Below are 17,027 nucleotides of genomic sequence, written 5' to 3' on the forward strand. Positions count from 1 at the left end.
ATCCTTGTAGAGGGGGTGTGGTGAGGCCAGAAAGAGCAAATGAGACCGAATACTGAGTTATTATGGATCCTACACTATGATAAATAATTATTCTCGTATCTGAATAGCATACGTGTCCATAGTCTTATATTGTACTCATAGAATCACTGTGATGCAGGGCGAATGTTTTCCCAAAAATATTTTTTCAAGTGAATGTCAGTGGCCGGCCTCAGGCATAAAAGCAACAGCATGCAGCATCTTTTGAGAATTAAGGGATACTCATCCTCGCATCCGTGCAATTCTAATTTCATTTAAAAAATGAAAATGGACTTCTATTTTATATAAATGTTGTTTATTTGTTCACATGTTATTTTTGATTTGGACAAACATTAAACGTTTGGCAAAAAATTATCATTTCTAATCCCACCATGCTCCATGTTAAAGCTAACGACCACTCTTTCCTGGAGATGCTCGCGCTTCTCATCCCGGCATCAATCACGCGCAGCTAAGCGCGTTCACGTGCTGCATCAAGTGTGTGCGAGATCGACACTGCATCACAGCTCATTCAATTTCTAACCAGACGCCGATCAATTCAAACAGCGATGGTACGTTTACATTTAACAACTAGCTATGTGGTATATAATTTAAAATATATATAACACAAATATCATTACTGTGTTTTCGCTTTCTTTGTTGATGCAATGTATTTTAGCTAGGGAACAGCGAGTTCATTTTGAGATGAAACCGACAGCATCATCAGATTGTCGGGTCAGCTGTGACTGCTATGCTTGTGTTCTGGAACGTTTCCTAGTTGAAAATTGAATCTTGGATGGTTGTAAATTCTTTTTAAAGTGTTTTTGAATCAATCAGGTGACTGTCCCTAACTCATAAAAGCATGTTTTATGCAAATGTTTGCTTGTCTCTTGACGTTATTATCGCCTAGCATAGGACGTGTTTTGTATGGAAAGAAAACTACCCAAAAACTGCCTGGCGCCATTTTCTCCATCACCCAATCTCCCGTCACTAAGGCCTAATGCCCAGTCTAGCACTGTAAGCACCGAGTTGCAAGTAGCATATTCGGTGATAAGTGACTTATCTATTTACGGCCCAGTACTACTCGCCCCCGCCACCCCCTCGAATTTGCCAGCTATCTAGCACTCTGGCCTTGTATTTGCCGGTACTAAAGGCTAGTTTAGCATGGCTAACTGAGTGTATTTTCTGTGCCTACACATAGCTAACTAGCCATTTAGCAAGCTAACATGTAGCTAACTAGCTAATTTGATTTCCACCTCCTTTGTCTCCGCCAGTCGCACGAACCCCTTCTGTTTTTATTAACTAACAAACTAACTTGCGTAGGTGCCATGACAATTGACCAACGTTAGCTTAAATTATGGATGGGACTTCTGTTTACAACGTGTGAAAATAATCGCGTTAGCGGTCTGGTATTTTCTCGATATCGTTTTGCCTTATATAGTGCACATGTGCCATCACTGCATTCATGGCCCCACCCTGGTTTTTGGTGCAAAGAACATTTTTGAACCTTTTCTCTATTGTAAACAGTAGGCAACTAACGTTGGCTATTACATGTCTATCCTGAGGAACTTTTTGTATTTAGTGATTGGTAACGTTATAACAGTCAGGCGAAGGTGAAAAATTGTTAGGGATGACACCGTTATTCCACGAGCTAACGCTAAAGGTTTTGCAAGCGTTTCCCACGACGTTCTTCCTGGTTTCTACGGAACGAAGTGCCGGGATGCTTGGAACGACCAAATCTACTGTAGCATACGCAATAAACAATCCGTCAAATGTTTGTGTGGCACGCACCCGGGTCTCACTCAACGTACCTAGGCTTAACCCTGAATAAACTATTCGAATTATCAACATGTTTGTCCAAAAGCACAAATTCTGTGTTCTATTGTCATGCTTTCCGCATGGTATTAAATTATGTTCTTAATTTGGTGAATCTGACTGATTGTGGAGTGGGATGTCGATTACTTTCAATTTAGTCGACTGATTAGAGATTATATTTTCCCACTTTCCCACTGTTCATTTGTGAGTCCCTTATGTGCCTTTCTTGATCATGTGAATAATGTATTACAACATGACATCAATGCTTTGGTTCTATTGTGTATATGATGAATGAATGGTCACTGTTGGACACGATTGGCCCCTGTTCCTGCCGAGTAGTGAGCTGGCTGGGTCCAAGGGCTAGGCTGAAGGACGTGCTGGTTCTGTCCCAGCTATTCCGAGGAGCCCACAGTAGTCTTCAGTGCCCTATTATGGGTGCAGTTGGACAGACGCAGGACAAACGAAGTAAAATGATTGAAGTCATTTCTTGTTGATAACAGCTACTTGGTGAAGGATTATTTTAGATTTGTTTACTTGATTTCAAGTGAATTGGAATAAAATTATTGTCCCTTTTCACTGCCTCAATTGACAGTCCGTCTGGAGAACTACCTTTGTAGTCACGAACCTGACATTATCTTCTTATCATATGCTGTTACTTGAACCTTAACTTTTGGCAACATTCTGTGGTATTTTATGGCAGGAAGAAAGGGATCTCTTTTGCTCTGAAAATAATATGCTTTCTGCGTGGAGGGACTAAAAGGGTATAATCTCCACCGGCTTCTGGGTATTTGTCTTTTCATACAGTTATCCCCAGTCAGCACTTTAGTCTGTTTTGTGGCTTGCTGCAGTGTGAAGAAACATGCATTGTCTGAAGAGATCTCAGAATAGTAGCAGGAGTGCTAATTGTTTTGGAAGATTGGTAGGATTAAGTGGAGCTGCATGGCAGTTGGCTTCTCTTCAAACACTCTGGCTGCTTCACCCTTGGTAGTGGTGCCTTGCTCTTCCTAGAAAAAAATGATTGCCCTGGAAATAGTCTTTCCCCGGCAGTACTTCTAATACTCTTGCAATGTCTTTTCCCTCCTGTTGAGGATGTCTCTAATCCAGATGTTTGGATCTAAACTCACCACTAGGTGATTAGGTCCTGAGCCCAGTGTGGTCTCTCGCAGGTCCTGACCATCCTCACACCCAGAGCAAACAGGCCCACACCCTTCACACACAAATTACTTCACAGTGGGTCACTACAGTGGCAGGGCTCTGGAAGGCATGGATGCCACTCTCAAGCCAGGAGGACATTTTTAATGAAGGCCGCCTCTGTTGTATGGATGTGGCTTTACTTGGTGAAAAGTGTCTAGTCTACCTGATTTGGCAGAAGGCTGATGAAGGGATTGGCCAAAACCTGCCAGGCGGAGGGATGTTTTGACACTTGGTAACATCCTTTGGCCGGTTCCTGCATGGGTTGATGTGATATTTGTTGGGTAAAATGCCCTAATGGAAATCAGAAAACCGGAGCAAGGTTTATAGGGCTGTTGTGACTCGGATGTGGCCTATTTATTTTTCCCCCACAGAGGATCCATTGTCTGTGACCGACCCACACATTCTAAGGCTTAATTCCCGTCCCCACCTTCACTCCCATCGCTATTTTTAAAGCAGTTACTTACGTGGCATGGCTGCCTCTCACATACTGTACACGTTTATAGTAGGAGGGAAAACCCCTCCTTGTGTAACCTGGTTTTATCTGCCCTTTTTTCAGAGACACCTGTTACTGGCCCTTATCAGGCAGTGGCAATCTATCAATGCACCTTTGGCATGTTACTTTATTTACAAAGGTACACCAGACAGACCAACATTCATCTGTCCCCCTCACAGCTACAGGTATCCCTTACTCAGAGATTTTAGTGTGGGTTCTCTAGATTGTGTCCAAGTTTGGAAAAAGGGTTAAACACTGTGCCTTATTCTGAATGCCATGCATGCCATCATGCTTTTCTGGTCCGTGCCATGGTTGGGGACTTGTATAGTCGCCATTTCTTGACTGATCATGTGGGTAGAGGTCATAGAAACCGTAGGATTGCAATCTGGCTTATGGTGCCCCACACCCATAGGACTAATGGCCGCTTGTTCATAAATGCTAGTCATTGTGCATCTACCTCCCTATTGATTCCCTTTATCAGCCGTCCTTGAAGGGTGCGTTCCTGCAATGTGAGAAGTCCAAGGCAGATGTATATGACTACTCTCACTGACCTCTCTCTGTCCCTCTCTGCGCAGGCTTCCGGAGTGACAGTAACAGATGACGTTATCACAGTCTTCAACGAGATGAAAGTGCGTAAGGCACAGGCGAACGAGGATGAGAAGAAGAAGAGGAAGAAGGCGGTGCTGTTCTGCCTGAGCGAGGACAAGAAGCACATCATCCTGGAGGAGGGCCAAGAGATCCTGACCGGAGACGTGGGTGTCACGGTCCAGGACCCCTACCTGCACTTCGTCAAGATGCTGCCCCCAGATGACTGCCGTTACGCCCTCTACGATGCCACCTACGAGACCAAGGAGACCAAGAAAGAGGACCTGGTCTTCATCTTCTGGTGAGGAATGAGAGAGGGGGGCTTGGCTAGACTTGGGTGTAGGCTGAGGGGGGCATCGTACATTTTCTGCTATGGTGTCACTTGGCTTCAACACTCGGGACAATGGTTAAACCATTACCCCTCCCTCATAGGGCCCCAGATGGCGCTCCCCTGAAGAGCAAGATGATCTACGCCAGCTCAAAGGATGCCATCAAGAAGAAGTTCACAGGTGAGAAGCACTGACAGTTGCAGACGTAATTGAACTTTTGGGCTCTGTGGGCTCTCTTCAAATTAAATGGCGTCTCTTGCACAACCCTATAGCTCTGTAATTGAATTATACATATACATATTTTTATACATATTTTCTTGGGGGGGGGGGGGGTTAATATGCAGCGTGTCCTATGTGAAGCTACATTTTCCCTCCGTTTCAGGTATCAAGCACGAGTGGCAAGTGAACGGTTTGGAAGACATCAAGGACCGGCGCACCCTTGCCGACAAGCTTGGAGGCTCATCGGTAATCACCCTGGAAGGAAGCCCTCTATAAATTTAGCTCCAGGCTTCTACTGAAGCCAGACATCTGAAGGGGTTGGCTGTTCATTCCAATATGGTTGGGAGGAGGGGCAAAGTGGGACCAGGATCATTTGTGGGACTGTTGGGGGGAGGGGTGTTGAGGGGGGGTGAAAGTGACAGTTTTCAAATTCCACAAATGCAGCCTGTCATTCCAGTTCACACGACATAATGAACACGAACAAAACGCACACTAAAAAAAAGCAATAAAAAGATCAATAAAAAAAAATACAAAATTGATGAAGGATGATGATTATGAAGACTAAATATGTAAATGTTTGAGGACATGGTTTTGTTCTGTCTGGATTCCGCTAGAATGACGATCGCAGAGAAAAGGGACAGGGCAACAACTGTTACAATTCCAACTTGGCTCCAGCAAGATACTGTTCTTAATTATACAACTACCTTTTTGCCAAACTTCTAGATAAGTTTTGTAAGTGTGTGTAGTTGAGACTAGGTGTAGTACAAGACCATTAATGCTTGATCGATTGCATGTGACGCGTCGACGTTCTCCGGGGGAGCACGGTTCATTTGGGGGTTGGGGGGGTTGAACATGCAAATTACACAACTTTTTAAGTGAGTCCAGTTATTTTTATTTCCAGTTCTGAGTTAAAATAAATAAACCATGGCATTGATGTAGTAATATAACACATTCCTTATACAACAGGATCTGGTGGGTTTAGAAGTGTGAAGGTAAGACGGGGGCGACTTATTTGAACAGCCTGTGTTCAGAATTTAGACTGGTATTGAATGGTGGATGTTTTGTATCGTCTCCTTATCTCTAATAAAAAGGCACTAAACTGACTTTGTACTCTGCTTTTTTTTGTCTAGCTTGTGTGATTTGAGGAATGACAAGCTAATATGGTTGATAATCTAGCCTGTCCAATTGGAAGATGTGGATGTCTGAGTGTTTTATGCAAAAATATTGATATCCTATTGGCTGCCTTTACACAAGCAGCCCAATTCTGATCTTTTGCCTAATTATTGGTCTCTTTGGCCAGCGAGAGAATATTTGGCCAATAATTGGTTGAAAGATCGGAATGGGCTTCCTGTGTAAATCACTGTTAAGTGTCTGGGTAATATCTGAATAAATTGTCACTTCGTTGATCTATTAAATGTTTGGTTGGTTCAGGAACCTGCTTACACTGAGAAGTTAGTGATACTTCAATTTGAAATTGGTTAACTTGGTCTTCTGTGCAATGTATACCATTCAACATCCGCTTGATTGAGTTTTATTGTCATAAACTGTCAAATTGAAAAAATTAAAGACCAATGGCATCATGTATCCTAAATGTTTACATACTGACCACATGAGGGCACTCTAACTCCAAAAAGTGGATTCCATTTTACAGTAGCAACTCATTTTTTGTATACCTGTTGGTTTCCATAACTGACAAGCATTAATGATAAACTATAAATGATGTATTAAAATAGGCATTTACAAAAAATATCAACATTCTGATTTTTCACCCCCTAACCCGCTTGAAAGCAAGTAGTTTATGCTGCCAGCATTGAGTAAGAAACTCCCTTAGGTTTTCAGAGTCTGACTTTTGTGGATTTCACCATTGATACCTTTGACCCTTTTGGACATGTTTGGTGTATTGAGGCGCCGTATCTTGTCAATGTGGCTAGATATGCCTCTGGGCCATTGGGGCCGAGTGTATATATTTTACAGGTGTCTTTCTAACCCAGAATGAGAAGTCCCTGTACTTTCCAAAATCAGTCACATCCTTAAGTGATGTTACCTAAACAAATAAGCCGTCCCCTCCCCACATCTCTTTGTAAAATCAACTCCACACCCGCACATTTGATCCTAAATGTTGAAAACATGCAGCCACAGTATTATGGAGAGTATGATATCTAAAAAATAAATGTGCCAATAGTTGCTCCTTTGGCTAAAGCTGTTCAATACTATTCCAAAGTATAAAGTTAATGGCTGCTACCATAGTTATAAAACAGCAAGGCTCCTAGTCACAGTGGTTAACACCTCCAAGGGAAACCTGTTACGGTGCATGAAGGTTTAGCAGTCCTGTTTTCTTCGATAGTATTGTAGATGTTTTATTAGGATTAAATCCAGTTTCACTCTTACCCTTTTAAAAACTGAGTTGGGGAGTAATTTCCTCTCCACATCTCCTTTAAAGGATTTTGTACTTTAAATAGTTATCTGTCATGGACTTCATAGCCTCTTTTTTATAGGCCATCCCCCCTCCCCTTCTCTCAGTCCTGACTACAGTCCACTCGGTTCCCATGCACCCAGTAACAGATCTGGGCAAACTTCAGCGGGGTGAATCTCACAGCCACGTTGTAGTCACGGTTCTCCCCATCAATCTCCAGCCACTGGTGTCCAGAGAAAATGCCGATGACTTTCCTCTCCCAGCGTTCCAGAGCCGTGTCCCACACGCGGCCGTACACCCCCGAGCCGCTGGCCCCCGGCCGGGCATCACAGTGCTGGTAGATCAGGTCGTTAGACTCGTCCTCCACAGGACAGAAGCGGTAGACCAGCTCCCCAGGCCTGTCACTGTCAAACCCAGAGAAGTGGATGCGTTTCCCTGCCAGGTCGTCAGAGGAGGGAGCCACAGACAGACGCATGAAGGGCCGGCGGTGAGGCCAGCGCAGCTCCAAGAGGGCGTAGTCAAAGTCCATGCTGACCTCTTGGGGGCCCTGGATCCAGCCCTTTGGGACACGGGTGCGTTTGACCCGGACCCAGCGCACCAGGGGCTTCTTGGTGGGGGTCTGGCTGGGCTTGGTGCCGTTGATGTACGGAGGAGTCAGGAAGCCTACCCTCAGTTTACGGGCTCCCTTGACATAGTCCTTCCCATCATGCACACAGTGGGCGGCGGTCAGGACATGGAGTCGAGACACTAGGACCCCAGTGCAGCCGGTGGAGATCCTCACAGCTGTGGAGAATGGGTAGTCCAACAGGAAGTGGTCACCGCGTATGTTGAAGCGCCCATCAGCCCCGTAGATCTGTCTTTTCTGACGCCTGTGCCTACTGGTAACTCTATGTCCTCTTGTTAGTGGAGGTTGAATGGCAGGACTGATGGTGCCCTCATAATTATCCTCATCCGCCACATCCACAGTGGTGAGGGTACGAGAACCGTCTGCATAGAGCGTCTCGAATGCCAGCTGCTCAGTCAGGTGCTCTCGCCTGCTCTCTTGCTCTCCTTTGTGGTAACAGCTGGCATTGCAGTGAGTGGTGAAGTCCAGTTGAGTCTGGGAACTGAAGCGAGAGCGGGAGAGGGGCAGGGGTGCATGGGGCACCAGTGAGGGGAGGTGGACGGGGTGTTGGTGAGGGGGGGCTCGAGATGGCAGAGAGAGGGGGAGGAGGAGTGAGAGGAGCAGGACTAAGATGGAGAGATGAGCCAGGCCAGAGTTTAGATGTGGATACATGGTCATTGAGCAAAACACTGAAATGAAAAACATATAAAACATTTAATGTACGCTCCACAACAATAGACAAAAGACACAAAAAAAGGAATCTACTTATCTGTGAGGAACAGTAGGGTATAGATGAACTAGGAATGTCATGGACTTTGCAGAAACCTTGTTTGATTAAAGACTCTTAAAAACAGATCATCACTAATGAAACACAACGGTGTGGAGAACACTGGCTTTACTGGCTTGTCTCCCCAGTTTAAGTACATCATTCACACTCTCAACCATAATCCCCCATAAAACCAGTCCACTCTCAGTCTGACACATGGCTTCCAAATCCCCTCGCTCAGAGCCCATACACGCGGGATCAGCTAATGCAGGCTCATGTTGCAATGCAGGTCTGAATTTTCATTTCTTTGAATAGGTTACAATGCAGCTCTTGTTCCTGCCTATACTGTGGGCTATTCAGAAAATGTCATTTTAAACCATGCATCAAGGGTATGACAAGCATTAAAATGTCAGTTCTGCTGGTGGTCTTAGTGCTCAAAGAGAGGTTTGTTATACGAGCCATCTGGTTATGTACACAAGATAAGAGTACATAAGGAAAGTGGCTGTTGGGACACACATTGGATATTGGTCGTTGAGTTAGGACACTGCTTATCGTTGCACCGTTTATTTGTCTGCAAATTAATTTGTATCATAATGTTTTGAATCTTGGCTACCGTGTTGTATATGAGTGGGAGGATAGGCGGACTGAACGGGAGGGGACGTGCATTCCAGCTTGCTCTGCGGAAAGAGAAGGGCGTCTCAAATTATATTTATGATAAGGCTCTGGGGCAAGGTGGTGTCTGCCGTCAAACATTAACTACCTTTCTATGTATGAGTGTCGTAGGCAGGCTCAGAGGGTCCAGGGGGAACTCGATAGGTAGGAAAACTATGGACCCTCAGGTTCTAGTGGCCTGGAAGAGAGCAGGTGTCTCAAGAGCCGTTTATACCTGGTGCTAACATGCATCCTGTGTCCAGATAATGTCCACATTCATATTATGCCCACATTTTCAGATAGGCGTAAACGATTAAAAGACGCATTGTGAACTGATTTTGATCAGATCTTATAAGTGTAAACGGACAAGATCAGGACACACTCTGGCCTATACTGCTATGCAGTCAAAAACAGCAGTCGCCACACCCTGGGCTCTGATCCCCTCCCAGGTTCGTGCCAGGTATTAGTGGAGCATAAAAGTGGAATAATTCAACGCTAGCTGTGCCACCAGAGACTCTGGGTTCGCGCCCAGGCTCTGCCGTCCGTGGGACGACACACAATTGGCCTAGCGTCCGGGTTCGGGAGGGTTTGGCCGGTAGGGATGTCCTTGTCTCATCGCGCACCAGAGACTCCTGTGGCGGGCGGGGCACAGTGCGCACTAACCAAGGTGGCCAGGTGCACGGTGTTTCCTCCGAATTGGTGCGGCTGGCTTAAGGGTTGGCGCTGTGTTAAGAAGCAGTTCGGCTTGGTTGGGTTGTGTTTCGGATGACGCATGGCTTTCGACCTTCGTCTCTCCCGAGCCCGTACGAGAGTTGTAGCGATGAGACAAGATAGTAATTACTAACAATTGGATACCACAAAATTGGGGAGAAAAGGGGGCAAAAAAAAGTGGAACAATAGGCATTGGCATACAAAGAGAGGCAGGGGAAGGGTGGAGGCGAAAACGGGCAATTCCCACCACACAACTGTATCATCATAGTGTAGACAGAGAAGATACAGTTACTCAAAGGTGCTCATGTCTTGAATAGATGCAGCCAAGGGACTCCATTTTAGGGGTTACTGACCTACACTGCTATGCAATCAAAAACAGCAGTCACCACACACCCCTGGTCTCTAATCCCCTACACATCAAACATCTACATTTAGCCATCTTTTATTGGGATTTTTACAAACATGTCAGAGAGGACTTAACATGAGTGTCGACTTCTAAGGCCATTAAAGTCTGTATAGACTGTAACCTTTATAGTTTCCATGGTCTGAGACAGATTAGCTTTAATTGTGGAAAAGGGATAGAATATCAAGTAGAATCACACATCTAACCACACTAACCTATAATCAGCAAGCATTTGATGAGGGACCCAAAGTAATGGATAATATACGTCAAGAAATATCATGGTGAGTCTTTATTCCATTTTCCAATAATCTGCGGAGGGTGATTTTGATTTGGGTGGCCCTCCATTTTAAGTCCCAAAGTACAGAACAGTAAACTGATCCCCACATTAGAAAGATCTTCTGGCTCTAACACATTGTAGAGCCAAACAGCCCAACAGCCTTTTTGACTCCTCTCTAAGGCACTGGACCACCACTAAATCTGTCAGCACATTGCATCAGTCATTTCAAATACAGTTAAATTCCAGTCAATTTCATTTGGCAATTTGAATGGAACGACCTTCCCCATTTCCATATAGATCCCATTTCTGACAAGCAATGTGATGATTAAAGCCCTTTCAGAGGGTACTATACTAGTGCTACATAAATCCATGACTACACGGAACTCTATTCCACATTAAGTAACTCATACAAACAGTAAAATTAGATTTAAAAAACAAGATTAAAATACACCTTACAGAACAACGGGGACTGTGAAGAGACACAAACAGAGGCACAGACATGCATAAACACACGACATACGCACTATACACACATACACATGGATTTTGTGTTCTAGATATGTGGTAGTAGAGTAGTGGTCTGAGGGCACCCACTTAATGTGTTGTGAAATCTTTTGTGAATATATTGTAATGTTTTTAAAATGGTATAACTTCCTTAATCAATCAATCAATCAATCAAATGTATTTATAAAGCCCATTTTACATCAGCTGATGTCACAAAGTTTTGCTGGACCACAGGAAGAGTAGCTCTGCCTTGACAGCAGCTAATGGGGGTCCATAATAAATACAAATACAAATAGCCCTCTGAGGGATCCTGAGAGGCTAACAAGCACCAATGCATATATATAAGCTACTAAGCACATAAACATTCGAATAATGGATATATGTACACCTGAAAGCTGTTGTCGGCATTCTTCATCTCATCTTTGACCCTTGAGTGAAGGCTCTGGAATTCTGAGAACAACCTGCTTCCCAGGGCCAGAGCTTTGTCCTGAAAACCCCCTCACTGGGTCTTTTGTCATTCACCAACCACATTCATCATGAGTGAATGTAGTACTGTGCCATGTCCACTCGTTGGGTTGTTGTTAGACCCCAAAGACAACAGATGATGTTTACCTTGCCTTGTCACTATTGAGTTGCACCAATACAGGGGAATAGTGCTGGGTGGGAGGCAGTATACTCAACTCACTGAAAAATGCGGGGGGGGGGGGGGGGGGGGAGTTGACTTTGGCAAAAGTACATGTTTAGCTATGAAACGTTCTCTTACAGTAGTGGAGCAACAATATTAGTTACTTTGCAAAACATTTCCCAGGCTAAAAAAAGTGATGTTTACAATGTAGCCTCCTGGTGACAAACCAGCTATAACTATATTCAAAATAACGATTAACAAATTATTAGGCTATTTAGAATGACAATAAATGTCATACTGTACCTTTTTGTTAAAAGGTTAGTCTGTGTTTAAATCCAATTCACGTTTTCGCCCCCTTCAAAAATATCGGGCATATCAATTCTCCAGATTTCTCCCATCGCTTCAGTGTGACAGGTATCTATCTCTTTCTTTCTCTCTCTCTCTTCACAGTCCCGCAGAGAGCGAGTCCCCACTTTGATAACGTGTCCTAATCAATTCGGTCAAAGCAAAGTTTATTGATGAGAGTCAACTATTGGCTTATATTCATTCCTACTCAAAGTGACTGTCCGTCCGTGTGAGTCGCTTCAACTGCTATCCGGCTCAAACGCGCTTACAAATAACTGTCTGAAAATGTTACTGAAAATGCATTTAGAGGCGCTCTCCCTCACGGTCCTAGCGCCCCTGCTGTACACAAAAAAACGTAACATGTCTCAACTGGACAAATCTGCTTTTAGGATGGTGAGAGAAGATGGGTACTGACAGAGCACCGACGAAACATTCTGAAGCCTTCAAGTCAAGATCATTGTGTCCTCCAGCTGCAAACAGTCCAAGTGAAACTGTTAACATGTTTCTCCTGTCAGGAGTAGACCTTGGCATTAGGGTTGGGGAGTGAATCAAATGTGAATAGACTGAGGCTATATCAAATGCCATCTGTCATTTAGAGCCGAAGAGATGCTGAAAAATACAAATTGCAAAAGGCTCTTAAAATTCTTAGTCCCTGATACAGTTGCAAAAAAAGCAACATACATCGACTTATTAAGCAGCCTATAATGTACAGTTGTGGCCAAAAGTTTTGAGAATGACACAAATATTAATTTTCACAAAGTCTACCGCCTCAGTTTATATGATGGCAATTTGCATATACTCCAGAATGTTATGGAGAGTGATCAGATGAATTGTAATTAATTGCAAAGTCCCTCTTTGCCATGCAAATGAACTGAATCCCCCCAAAAAACATTTCCACTGCATTTCAGCCCTGCCACAAAAGGACCAGCTGACATCATGTCAGTGGTTCTCTCATTAACACAGGTGTTGATGAGGACAAGGCTGGAGATCACTATGTCATGCTGATTGAGTTCGAATAACTGACTGGAAGCTTCAAAAGGAGGGTGGTGCTTGGAATCATTGTTCTTCCTTTGTCAACCATGGTTACCTGCAAGGAAACACATGCCTTCATCATTGTTTTGCACAAAAAGGGCTTCACAGGCGAGGATATTGCTGCCAGTAAGATTGCACCTAAATCAACCATCATCAAGAACTTCAAGGAGAGAGGTTCAATTTTTGTTTAGAAGGCTTCAGTGTGCCCAAGAAAGTCCAGCAAGCGCCAGGACGGTCTCTTAAAGTTGATTCAGCTGCGGGATCGGGGCACCAGCAGTATAGAGCTTGCTCAGGAATGGCAGCAGGCAGCTGTGAGTGCATCTGCACGCACAGTGAGGTGAAGACTTTTGGAGGATGGCCTGGTGTCAAGAAGGGCAGCAAAGAAGCCACTTCTCTCCAGGAAAAACATCAGGGACTGCTGAGGACTGGGGTAAAGTCATTTTCTCTGATGAATCCACTTTCCGATTGTTTGGGGCATCCGGAAAAAAGCTTGTCCAGAGAAGACAAGGTGAGCGCTACCATCAGTCCTGTGTCATGCCAACAGTAAAGCATCCTGAGACCATTCTTGTGTGAGGTTTCTTCTCAGCCAAGGGAGTGGGCTCACTCACAATTCTGGCTAAGAACACAGCCATGAATAAAGGTACCAACACATCCTCCGAGAGCAACTTCTCCCAACCATCCAGGAACAGTTTGGTGACGAACAATGCTTTTTCCAGCATGATGGAGCACCTTGCCATAAGGCAAAGTGATAACTAAGTGGCTCAGGGAACAAAACATCAATATCTTGGGTCCATGGCCAAGAAACTCCCCAGACCTGAATCCCATTGAGAACTTGTGGTCAATCCTCAAGAGGCAGGTGGACAAACAAAACCCCACCATTTCTGACAAATTCCAAGCATTGATTATGCAAGAATGGGCTGCCATCAGTCAGGATGTGGCCCAGAAGTTAATTGACAGCATGAGAGGGCGGATTGCAGAGATTTGGAAAAAGAAGGGTCAACACTGCAAATATTGACTCTTTACATCAACTTCATGTAATTGTTAATAAAAGCCTTTGACACTTATGAAATGCTTGTAATTATACTTCAGTATTCCATAGTAACATCTGACAAAAATATCTGAAGACACTGAAGCAGCAAACTTTGTGGAAATTAATATTTTTGTCATTCTCAAAACTTTTGGCCACGACTGTAGGCTATTGTATATCTAATGCAAGCAGTTTCCAGTAGTCCACGTGGATTATCCCAGTCTCTAAAAAACACAGTAATTAAGGTATGGGTTGCAATGGATGCCATCCAACTTCTCCATCTGGACTGTTTTCCATCATATAGGATTTGATGAAACTCACCTGAACAGAGACATATTTATCCTTATTAGTGGTGTGATTATAACCCACAGGCAGGCAGAGGAATTCCTGAGATGTTGGGGCATGTTGTGGCAGAGATGACGGTGTTCATTCATTCCCTGCCCACATCCCAGTTAGGGGGGGGGCTATGTGGACATTTGGATTTTTCTAATGCACGTCTCAGCTCATTCTCCCAGTGACCCTCCACTGGCGCTGAAACAGAAGTCCCACTCAGAGACACAGCGCCTTCTGGAAAGTTGTGGAATCTACCAGCAAGGACAGAACTCGAGCTCTCTCAAAGACAATGTGTCTGCTGTTGTCCCCAAGTGGGTGTGTATGCTTCCTCACTGTGAATGTCACACATACCTAGCAAAGGTTTACACTTTGGCCTCTTATCACCCATCCTTGAATTATTTTGGCATGGCTCATCACAGCTTGCTTTACGCCTCCAGGAGCTAGAATATGAGATGACAGATTCATGAGGTTTTCACATTAAACAGCGACCAGCAGTCTGTGTTGCTGATGAATGGGTTTTCTGACGCATCCATCTTCTCTCCGAGGTGCTCCAGGGATATGTTGAGAGAACAGGGAATTGAGGCCAAAGTTATGGTCAATTACAGGAGTTTGCCTGGTAGTAGAAGCCACATTAAACTGGGAATGATGATGAAGGGGTCTTATATCTTGTTGGTAGAAACAGTCCTGTAGGTGTAAGTGCGTCAGGCTGCAGCCATGCCGTTTCCACTGATGGTATCACTCTGGCTTTGGGCAACATGAACTGTGTCACAGCAGGAGAGAAAGAGATTTCCTCTGTGTGTGTTTGGCATCAAAACGACTAAGATCCCTCTGTTCCCCTCTGCTCCTTTTACTTTGTTCCTCAGCTCAGTTTTCCCTCTCACACACTCATGCCTCTCTGGGATTGTCTCTACAATCATACATTTATACAACATTGAGCATCAACAGACCAATTAGAACCATTAATCATATTTCAATGAGATTTGAGATTTCTTTTCAGCATTGTCTACTTTCTAAATTTCCTCCGGTTCCACCTCTCTTTCAGCGTGTGTAATTAGAAGGACCTAATGAGATGTTGTAAAAAATAGGCTCCTGGTCAGGATTTCTGCAGGACTGACTCCCGCCAGGAGTACAGTGGAGCGGTTGTTCCTGCCCTGACCTGGGATTCACGCCTCACCCAGGAGAGAGAGACTCACGAGGGCGCTTTGTAAAAACATTTTGGTCCTGTAAAATTTTGAAAACATCTCCCTTTAAAAAACCCTGTCTCCACACACAGGTCCTGGGGGTCAGTGGCCTTGGGGCTCCTCTCTCTTCCCCTCTCTCCCTGAACCAGTTACTTTTTTCTAGATGATTCAGTTAAACCAACAAAGCAGCCCCCCCTGCCCTTTCCCCCACGGGACATGGCTGTCTTTATCGTATGACCACTCTTCAGGGTGAATGTTTAGTCTGTCAACTCTAACCAGGAAAGAAGGGAAATGTGAATTATATTTTAGAAACACAGATTATGAGAGCTATTGACTATTATGTTATAAGTCAGCGCTGACAAGCGATTCCGTTCATGTTTGCCGAGCTTGACTGTTTTGTGTTTTAGGTTCGCTAATATGTTTTATTACTTATGGCAGTCAGAGTTTGAGGCAAAGCGGATTCAGCCGGTAGGAAACAGTAAAGATTCCAGATGCGTGAGTTCACGCTGAGTATATGTGAGTAGGCATACATCACATTTCCATGGAAATGGTCTGCCGTGGTAGGCACAAGACAACGCCTGCACGTCCATACTGTACAAACACCCTGCTCATATCTCATAAGCTTTTCCCTCTGGGCAAACAGAGGTGAGTTCTATTGGATTTTACAGAGATTACAGTGTCATAAGAGCCTGTTATGGTAACGGTGGAGCTCTCATACAGAGAGCATTGTAAATCTATGCATGATGTCTGTCACAGGTAGGTTATTAGCTACCTCTGGCATGGTCAGTGCGCAGTTGGACAAACACACACACACTCTCTCTCTCTCTCTCTCTCTCTCTCTCTCTCTCTCTCTCTCTCTCTCTCTCTCTCTCTCTCTCTCTCTCTCTCTATGATGCATCTCTCTCTCTCTCTCTCTCTCTCTCTCTCTCTCTCTCTCTGCCCATGTTGTGCCACCGTGGTAGGCCCAGGGGATCAGATCTTGTGTAATCACTCAGCCCGGCCCCACGACAGTTCTCCAAGCAAACAGGGATTATTAAAAGGATCACAGGGGTTTCTCTGTACTTTTTAATCCAGTAATTGGGTTCAGATTCAAGCCAGTGATCTGGGCCTCACAACAGTAGAATGAACCTTTCATGACAATGGCCGCCTGAGCCCGCTGTCACTCACAATTCTCAACGTACTCCTTGGAATTCAGAGCCTCCAGTGTGTAATTCTTTAAGAGTGGTGAGCTGTGAACACAAACAATGTCCCCTTTCTGCCCTCACTCCAGCACTCCAGGATTTTATGGTTCTCTTTTATCATTCAGTTATAGGTATTACTCCCCCTCCCTCCTTTTCTTGTCAAAGTCCTCCCCATCTGTCCATATAGTTGTACTCTCTCTTCGTTTCTCAGTTTCCCTTCCTTTGTAAATTCTACCTCACCACCTCGGTCTTCGTTTCATGAAGACCACAATGAAATTTGTTTACTAAACTTTTATGTGGATTCTCATTCGTTGTGATGGTGGCCAA

At 44.4% G+C, this 17,027-nt stretch overlaps 2 protein-coding genes across 3 annotated transcripts; one reads left to right on the forward strand and one right to left on the reverse strand.

Annotated features, from left to right (window-relative positions):
- Window positions 1-475: 475 nt before the first annotated feature.
- On the forward strand, window positions 476-5,750 carry LOC135526362 (cofilin-2-like). The gene is made up of 4 exons (XM_064954681.1): window positions 476-584; window positions 4,090-4,400; window positions 4,532-4,608; window positions 4,811-5,750. Exons 1-4 carry the CDS (start codon window positions 582-584, stop codon window positions 4,921-4,923), a joined length of 504 nt encoding a protein of 167 aa, XP_064810753.1. The 5' UTR covers window positions 476-581; the 3' UTR covers window positions 4,924-5,750.
- A 400-nt stretch (window positions 5,751-6,150) lies between these two features.
- On the reverse strand, window positions 6,151-12,358 carry LOC135526361 (serine protease 23-like). Of its 2 annotated transcripts, none has more exons than XM_064954678.1 (2): window positions 11,905-12,358; window positions 6,151-8,353 (listed from the first exon to the last, which is right to left on the reverse strand). In XM_064954678.1, the coding sequence occupies exon 2, from the start codon at window positions 8,340-8,342 to the stop codon at window positions 7,164-7,166; it is 1,179 nt and encodes a 392-aa protein (XP_064810750.1). In that variant the 5' UTR covers window positions 8,343-8,353; window positions 11,905-12,358; the 3' UTR covers window positions 6,151-7,163. The 2 variants fall into 2 exon arrangements, with proteins under 2 accessions (XP_064810750.1, XP_064810751.1); XM_064954679.1 differs by lacking the exon at window positions 11,905-12,358 and adding an exon at window positions 11,365-11,682.
- Between the last annotated feature and the right edge of the window lie 4,669 nt (window positions 12,359-17,027).

Source organism: Oncorhynchus masou, chromosome 32, assembly GCF_036934945.1.
Source record: "Oncorhynchus masou masou isolate Uvic2021 chromosome 32, UVic_Omas_1.1, whole genome shotgun sequence".
Lineage (NCBI taxonomy): Eukaryota > Metazoa > Chordata > Actinopteri > Salmoniformes > Salmonidae > Oncorhynchus > Oncorhynchus masou.

What these genes read in the sequence shown, in the direction of transcription:
- LOC135526362 (XM_064954681.1), top strand. An exon ending in GACCTGGTCTTCATCTTCTG is followed by an intron (nt 4,401 to 4,531) that starts GTGAGGAATGAG and finishes CCTCCCTCATAG; the next exon opens with GGCCCCAGATGGCGCTCCCC. An exon ending in CATCAAGAAGAAGTTCACAG is followed by an intron (nt 4,609 to 4,810) that starts GTGAGAAGCACT and finishes CCTCCGTTTCAG; the next exon opens with GTATCAAGCACGAGTGGCAA.
- LOC135526361 (XM_064954678.1), bottom strand. Translation starts at nt 8,342, where the DNA reads ATGACCATGTATCCACATCTAAACTCTGGCCTGGCTCATCTCTCCATC.